Genomic DNA, 9,133 nt, shown 5'->3' on the forward strand with positions numbered 1-9,133 from the left:
ACGATTTAAGCTACGCCGTATATTACGACTTGTGACCGTCATCAATTTATATGAAAGCAAAAACTAAACCATATTAAAATCTAAAAAAAAAAAAAGCCCACGTCCCCGCCATACCCCTTCCCTTCGCTTCCTTTTCACAGAAACTCTTATCAGCGTGCTTCAATGTGGCACAGTGGTTTCAAGCTCATTTGCATACACTTTAAAATCGAACTTCAAACAAAACTTTCATCATCTCCTTGCATCCAATTTCTGAAGCTTTCAAAAGCGCTTGTTATTTAAAAACAATTTTAAATTTTCGAAAATTTAAATGAAAAGAAAGAAAAGTTTTCTTTGTCACGTCGAAGATCTGATACTCTTTCGACTGATTATTCGGAATGTCTAATCAGTTGCTTAAATTCAATCAAATTTGATCAGGATGTATATTGCAAGACCAAATACATATTCTATTAAAATTTTAAAGATATCTCAAGAAACACCAAAGTTTTTCATACGACTGATCGTTCCTTGGGCATCTATATAATATAGTATATACAAAATTAAATTAAATCAATTAGCAATTTTAGTATGAACACTTGCTCATTTGCTCAAGTTAAACAAATTTTAGTTAGTTTTAGCTGTATATATTCCTATTCTACTTTTTTTTAACATCAATCAAATCTTAAAAGAGTTTAGCGTTATCTCCAGTTAGATTTTCATATCAAAACGAGCTGAGATGCTATCTTGACTAGATAATAAAAGATTAGTTAAGTTGCATTGTTAGATAACTAAAATAAAGATTAAATCTTGCAGCATATTATGAAATTAAATGTGTTAAATATGAATTAAAAGCATTCCTTAAACAAGATTCAACTTTAGAATAAAAACTAAATTATATACGATCCTAAGCGTATTTCTAAATATTCCGGAAGTACTTTAGTTACCGCCGTTTGAAATAAAAATGTTGGGACTACCGCAATGAAACAACAACAATGTTTTGGGTTAACGTTTCAGGGGCCATATGTTTTCTTGGCCCTGCGGAAAGAAAAGAAGAATGAAAGTTTTTGCACCAAATGAAAACTTAACGCCATGTTTACTGTCCAGAAGAAAGCCAGATCCGGACAATGGACAATGTACAATACGAGTATATACGTGCATGTAAGTATGAGTACATGAAACCCCTCATGCAGAGCAAAGCAGAGAGGGAACTCCAATTATGACATAGTTGGTAAGTCGTTTAGACGTTTGTGGACGACAAAACAACGCTTGGCAGTTATAAGACATGAAAATGAAGTCTATACGAAAGCAAAAGTGCTGAATGCCAAGTGTACAAGTGTAGTGTGTAGACGAATAAGTGAAAAGCATAAAATAAAGCATAAATGAGTGTAGAGTGCAGTATATGATAGTTATGAGGCCCCCACAATCAAGTTGACACCAGGGAAAGCGTCGTGCTATACGTGACCAGCGAGGCACTCGCTGACCACCTAGTGCTAAATAAGCTACCATTCAGATTTCACTAGCTGTTTCGACATTTGTATGATCTTTCATGCATGTTCCACAATATTTCAGCTGTTTATCGAGCGATTCTCAGGAAACTCGCGGAATTCTCAGATAATTGTACAAACATACAGTTATAATCGAGCAACAGCCCGAACCCTTTTGATTTCTTTATTTATTTATACTTTATTTTTCACACAATTTTTGCAATATTTCAGCTGTTTGTCAAGGAATTCTCAGGAAACATGCTGAGTACTTAGATAATTATACAAGCATACATTTAAAGTCAAGAAACAACCCGAACCCCCAATACAATAAGTTTTGAACTTTGTTGTGTTAGACCAACATTAATGTACAAGTTAATCTATTCATATTTTACGAGTTCCTACCCAAATATGTATTTATTACGAACTACAATTTTAGAGATTTCCGATATCTACATCATTCTTCACACGAATTCAATAGTATTTCAGTTGTTTGTCCAGGAGTTTCCAGGAAACTCTGTGCATTATTAGATAACTATGCAGCCATACAGTTATAGTTGATAAACTAGCCGAACCCACAATGGAAATGACAGTTTTAGGCCCTTTTCATAAATTGACAGCTTATTGGGTAGAAGGGGGACTCCCATTGTTGTGGCTTTAAATGGTTGTCGTTGTCTCTTTTCTATTGTCGACAAATTCTGTCAAGAGCTTTTGCATTTTGTCACCAATAATGACGACCACATATCAATCTTTTGCCAAATGGTGAATGCCTGTTGAATGCCAACTGAATACCTGTTGAATGATGTGAATGTCAAACTCGTCAAAAAGTGAATATGATGTTGCGTTGTGTTGTGTTGTGTTGTGTTGTGTAGGTTGTTTGGCATGATAATAGAAAAATCGTTTCATATGCACATACATAACTTTTGTTTAGTATTGTGTAAAGTGACCAGACCTTTCCTCTTCCTCTTTTCCCATTCCTGGTCGTCTCTCTCTCTTTCCCCGCTCTCACTGCTCTCAGTACACTTGAGAGCCATCTCATGCGCATTAGAAAGTGCAGTGAAAGCAGCGACAAAACTGTTCAATGAGCAACAATTAAACAAAACCCTTTTCATGCATCATTCATATACATAATATATATGTACATATACACTCCAAATTTTGAGGCACGTTGTCTGTGGGCAACATCAATATGTTAATCGGTTATATTCGATTCGATTCGATTAGATTAGATTAGATATGAACTTTCTTTTGGCACATCTGTTAACGATACACTGAGGAATGCAGCCAGACCGATTGATTAAAACAAAACACACAATCGCAAAGGGAAAATTACAATTGGCAATTGAACATATTCATTGAAAGAGCATCCGGTTCCACTTCCAGCCCATTGAACACTATCATCATCATCATCATAATCAACTTTGCAATGCTCATTCAACTGTGAGTGCAAAACAAATTGATCAATTGAACGAGCGCCGTCATTCAGCACACCTATGCCCTTACTCCCCCAACCCTCCCACACACACAAACACACACACACACACACACTATATAGATAATTTATGATTAATCAATTGAAATTAATGCATGTAACTTGCATGTCCACAGTCATTGATATAATATAGTATGATATATCTAGATTACTACGCACGCACGTGCTTTAATCATAAATCGTAAATACTTTCTTGTTTGATAAGCGCCCGCGTTTATCGATCAACAGCTGTCAAGGTCAAGCTTTCATTTGCAATTGACAAAGCACCGATTACAACTTATCGATTGTACAGTATAAGCACATTCTCACGCTCACCCACACTCTTACTCTCACTCTCACTTCCGATCTCTCTCTCTCTCTCTATCTCTCCCGTTATCTATCTGTCTTAAATTATCTGGCAATACATACGCATGCTGAGAGTTCCATTGAGCCGCAGCTCATCTGCTGCCGGCGTCGCAGTCGCTGCATCATCTGCGCTCGCTGCTCGATTGAATGGACGCGGTTTGCGATTCTTAAAGCGCAATCGCAGCTCCGTATTCAAAACGCGCATCATGTGTGCACTATCTATCTCACTCGCACTCGCTCTCTCTCTCTCTCTCTCGCACTCAATCAATCACTTTACGGCAAGTGTTGGAGGGGGAGGAGGTTAAAGTGTCACGGGAATTGGAGCGAACGCATCAACGATTTTCAATCGATTTTATTTCGAAACACACAACAAAAAATATTTTAAAAAAAATCAAGAAATTTGGATAACTCGCGTCTTAAAAGTATTATTAACTTCTTTTTTTTAGCTTGCCAGCTTCAATTGATGTGACATTGAGGATCCGTTTACCCCCTGGTTAAATGATATCACCCGGGTATTTTTTGTTTAAATTAATATTTGATTTTCTAGGGGGGTCGGGCGGGGTCAGTTGGGCGCGCGCGTTCGAGAGCTTTTGCCAGCGTTGCGTTGATGTGAAAATTTCGCGTACGACTGACTAACTGACTGACTGTCTGAATGTGTCTTGTCTAACTGAGGCGCAGCTCAGAGCTCTCAGCGTGCTGAGCGGCAAGCGGTGAGCGCAGCGAGCGCTTTTACAATCTAATCGCTTTTGGCGCGGCCAATGGGCGGCCCACGGCCCGTTGAGCACAGCAACAGCAACAACAACAACAAATAATAATAAAAACAGCAATAACAACAATAACAACAACAATGTGCCCAACATTTGCACTTTCAATGAACTAACCGAATACACAACACACAACGACGAGTCTCTTTTTTTATTATTACGTGTATATACCCTGCAAACATTGACACTCCGGGTCTATTATCAATTAATGCAAATAGCTTATGTTTATAAGCAGCAATAGAAAGTAGATAGAGTGGGGTGTAAAGTAAACTTAACTTAATAAATTCATAACTCTGCTCATGATCTCAGTTTAAATCGAGCAAATACAGAAATAAAATGTTATACAGCTAGCTTTACTTAGTTTAATTAAGGTGTTAAACATGTCGATCAATGTTTACGCTCTTAGATTAATTTAATCACATATTATAAAAGTGTTATTCAGCATAGTTCGCTTAAATGCACAAATACTCAATTGCAGATCACCATAAATTTAAAGAAATTTTCGCATTTTGTTGTCAACTATGCAATAAATTGTGTTCCACAAATCTCTAGAGTTTCTTATTGACAATTGGTTTTGAAGACTACCAAAAGAAATATAAATTTTCGAACACAAAAATCGGCTGCAATAAATTTACTTTAAATTTCAACATTTTTATTTATTGGTACTCTTTAAATCAACAAATTTAATTTGAATTTTGTTAATGTTATGTTATTCAATTTAATGCATTTAATTTTATGCAATAAATTGAAAGAGTTATCAAATATTTTAGCAAATTTCTATAATATTGAATAAGAAATGGATTATCAGGGTTTTCACAGAAATCCAAAACCACCAAAAACCAACCAAGACCCATACAATTTGGCAAGATTTTCGGTTAGTTTTATTTCTGTGGCACCCCTATGAAGAAACTTAAATAGAGTAAAGGACAGAGATAAGCAACTTAATAAATTTTAGATTTTTTATTTGTTTTTTGTTTTGCTTTAATTGTTTTATTTAATACATTAACTAAATATGGCAACAAAAAAATTCTTTTTATTAAGTTATTTACTTGCTGTTTAATAGATATTTTAAACTTTTATCTGTATGCTCATTTTAGGTAGCAGGGTATTTTTTAAGTCGCGACAGCTCACCTAGAGCGCTCTTACTACTGGTTCCCTCTTCGTATGTGTGTGTGTGCGTGTGTGTGTGTGTTGTGCTGCGACGCTTTTTGTTGTCATAGCTGCAGTGTCGCTCGCTGCCTGAGCTTCTGCTTCTGCTTGTTGTTGTTGTCAGTGAGAGCTTCCCATTATCACGACAAACGCCGTGCGCTTATCAAATCTAAAATAAACTACTCACTTCTACCGCCGACAACTGAGACTTTGCACTGGCAACAAAAATATAAAAAAAAAAGAAAGAAGAAAAACAACAACAACAAAAAGGCTTTGCCAAAAGCTCGCTAAAAGCTGTACGACGCCGAAATAAAAGCTTAGTTACTGCTCAAGTTTACCCAGCCAGCAAATCAGCTGCAGCTCCCCGGTTACGGAGGTGGAGAGCGAGAGGGAACGAGAAAGAGAGTGAAAGAGTACGAGAGTGAGAGAGAAGGGGGAACAAAGTTAACTTTTGCATATATTCGAAATCAACGTGATTTATTTATAGTGATTAATAGCTGGAGTTGAGAAGTATTTAACTATGCTGACTAAGCAAAACAAAAAGAGAAGCGAAATAAATACAAATAAAACACAACACTAATGACCTTGGGGAGGAGGGAGTAAAATAGATGATTACTTGCATTACACCGAAAAAAAAATCTTTCTAGAATTAAAGTTTCCAGTTTTTTTTTTTTAGGTATGTATTCAGGATATTATTGTTCAATGAAGACAATATGCGGTTAAATGGCAAGAATTCAACATTATAAAAGTCATAGTAATTAAACTAACTAAATAGAACTCTTACACAGGTCATAAAATCAAAATATTGCTAAGAAAAATCGTTGTTAAATTAAGTATCAAAATACTTATTATATGACCTGTAGCCCCTATTGGGGCATGGCCTAATAAGTACTTGAAAGTACTTGGCTTATGTAAATCCGGGATTACCGTACTTCTGATACCGCATTAAATTGATTTTATCCTGGATTTCCGGCTGCACTGATAAGTGGCAAGTATGTATTTGGCTGACCTTTAACCGATAAAGTACTTATGTATGTATGTATGTATGTATGTATGTATGTGTGTACCTGGGGATTATCGAGCTATATTTGCGTGCAGTTGTCAAAAGCGTAAGCTGCCTAGTTCCCAGGCACATAAATAACCGTTATGCTTGCTGCTGCCCACACCTCTTCCCCTCCCCCTCCCTCACAACTTTCACGTCTATGCCCACTCCCCCAACAAGTTGCAAGCTGCCGGCCAGTTGCCCTTGAAATGTGCAACGCACATAAAACAGGCAACTTCGAGACGCCAACGGGATTGCTGATTTAACTAAAGGCGTACAATGGTTTTGCAAATCTATGCAAAAAATGCCAAATATCGAACATTGTTTGTTATCAAAATCGTTGAGATGCTTAAAGGCAAAAGCAAAGGAGAAATGTAAGGAAAATTTGGGACTGTAATCATTATAAGTGTTATTATAAATATTATAATAGAAGGATTAATTTTTAATTTTTATTGATTTACTTTCAGTTAATGATTAAAAGTAATCGTTGAGCAAATAAAAAGGATCTCATAACAATAAAGATGATTCCTTGAGTTTTATTTTCTTTATTTATAATGATTTTTAAAGTTATAATATTAACTTTTGCATATATTTTATTAACCTGAAAATAGATTATACACATATCGGTTTGTCTTGGTTCACTGAGATAGAATAAATTTGTACATAGATAAATTTTGCCATTAAAGATAAAAATTACAATTGGAATGTAATTTTTGAGCCATAAAATCGTTTTTTCATTATCTCAACTATTCATTATTTTAAGAGTTTTATTTTTGAGCAAAATATAACACTCAAGGAATGCTCTTTATTTTATAAGATTTATTTTTTGCCTACAAATAATGAATATTTTTTAAGTCTTAAAGTCTTACACAAAATATTTCGTTATTGGAATAATAAAAAACCTAGTTTTAAAGAATAATATATTTCTTGATCTTTTTTAGTTACTATAACTATAATAAAATGATTTTTGCAATTAAAATTAAATTAGCCAAATAATCATTATTTACAGTCCCTGGTACAAATTAAATGCAGCCACAGGAGTTGGTTAAGGTGGGGGTGGAGAGGGTCTAACAACAACAAGCGGCAGGCGAGCAAAGAGCACAAAAGCATTGAGCGTAGGCAGGCATAGGTGGGAGGAGAAGAGAGAGAGATGGCTGTTGTGGGTGCTCGCTTATACATATATGTATGCAGCATGTGTGTATGCACACAGTCACACACAAACACAAACACACACACATGCACGCACACAAACACAGCAAAATTTGTGTTACTTCATTTTTAACACTTCCCGAGGCGCATGCACTAAAAATAGACTTGTTGATAAACCAACGCATAAACCAAGTGCACATTTTGGGGCAGCGACTATGTGTGTGTGTTTGTATTTGTGTATGTGCGAGTGTGTGGGTGGGCAAAAGTCAGCGGCAATTAAAAGAATCAGGATTTTCTGACTTTGTGCGTAACTGCTATTAACATATTGTTATTATTATTCTTGTCGCTCTTCCCCCTTTGTCTTCTTCTTGTTGTTGTCTCTTAGTGTGATTCATTATTTTTATTGTTGTAGGCAAAGTTGAAGGAGTTAGCAGCAACTCACACATCCACGCACACACACACACATGCATATGCTGCCCACGAGCAATGCGTGTGTGTGTGCGTGTATGAATATACAGCTAAGCTGCTGCTGCTGCGCTGCTTGCTGCAGGTGTTGCAAAAGGAAACGGAAGCATTTAAATGCACTTTTGCTCTTCTTACTTCTATATATGTATATACTTTTTTTTTTGTTATTTCCAATTTCTTAAACTTACCCATTTTGTGCAAGACGTTCATTTTGCTTTCCTTAGCTGTTGACAACATTGATTTAGATTTGTGTTTTGTTGTTGTTGTTGCGGGTGCTGCTGCTGCCGATGCTGCTGCTGTTGGGCAGCGCCGCGTCGAGTCGTTGCCTTCTGCAGCCGCACACCAAAATTATACGCATACGCACACATACACATACGCAGATTCACAACACATACACTTGCACAAGACACACGCACACGACACCCGCAAAGCAAAAGCGCTCGCGTTTTACGTTTACGTTTCTCGTTCACGTTATCACAATGCGCAATTCCGCTGCGACGCGTTGCTGTTGGACATTAACTTTGACATTGCAATGCAATCAACTTAATTCAACTTCATTTAATAAATAAAAAAAAAATAATACTTTGCTGCAGCAGTTCGAGCAGCAAGCCGATTGCTTTTAGAGGAAAAAATAGCATTTATGCTGCACGTAATTTTGGGTTGCCACCTGGCCTAAAAGGTTGGTCCCAGAAAACAATTTCCGATCTGGCAAGCCGTAGCATTTTAGCTGAATTGCCAAAAATAGTAGACAGAAAACAAATTAAAATTTTTTTTTTTATTTCTGAAGCTAAAATTTTAAAATTTTTGCAGCGTTATTGTTAGAATTTGTCAATTTTATTATTATTTTTTTTTTTGAATTAAATGTGTAACTTCTCTACCCGAGGGGTAACAGACTTTATGCCTTCATTAAAATTATACCATTCATTTTATTTAATTTCGTATTTCAAATTTGCATCAAATTATTTATTAATTGCAAAGTTATTGCATCTTCCATTTATCAATTAAACTAAAATTAAAATCAGTGTTGTCAACTTTTTGGGTTGAGATGAGACTGCACAGCTGATTCATAATGTAGAAGCAGTGCTGCCAGCTTGCTTAAATACCATGTCACGAGAGAAATTGGGCTGACAGGCTTGGTATTAAAACAAACTAAAAAAAATTTAAATAGCGCGCGATTGCAGATTTCTTAAACAGGGTGGCAGCCTAAACATACCGTAAAAAAACCTCTGACAACGTGAAGTGAGTAGTGTCAACTTTTAAAATAGCTGTT

At 36.0% G+C, this 9,133-nt stretch overlaps 1 protein-coding gene across 6 annotated transcripts in view; it reads right to left on the minus strand.

Annotated features, from left to right (window-relative positions):
* The window catches only part of LOC117794108 (guanine nucleotide-releasing factor 2), a 33,251-nt gene extending 24,866 nt beyond the window's left edge, over positions 1-8,385 (minus strand). For 3 of the 6 annotated variants that reach the window (XM_034634602.1, XM_034634617.1, XM_034634595.1), the window contains exon 1: positions 3,358-4,103. In XM_034634602.1, coding sequence (XP_034490493.1) covers positions 3,358-3,502 — 145 coding nt within the window. In that variant the 5' untranslated portion in view covers positions 3,503-4,103. Of the gene's footprint in view, positions 1-3,357; positions 4,104-8,051 lie in introns of those variants that run through there. The other 3 variants (XM_034634633.1, XM_034634624.1, XM_034634608.1) reach the window with 2 other exon arrangements.
* Between the last annotated feature and the right edge of the window lie 748 nt (positions 8,386-9,133).

The sequence above is a fragment of the Drosophila innubila genome, chromosome X (genome assembly GCF_004354385.1).
Source record: "Drosophila innubila isolate TH190305 chromosome X, UK_Dinn_1.0, whole genome shotgun sequence".
NCBI classification, from domain to species: Eukaryota; Metazoa; Arthropoda; class Insecta; order Diptera; family Drosophilidae; genus Drosophila; species Drosophila innubila.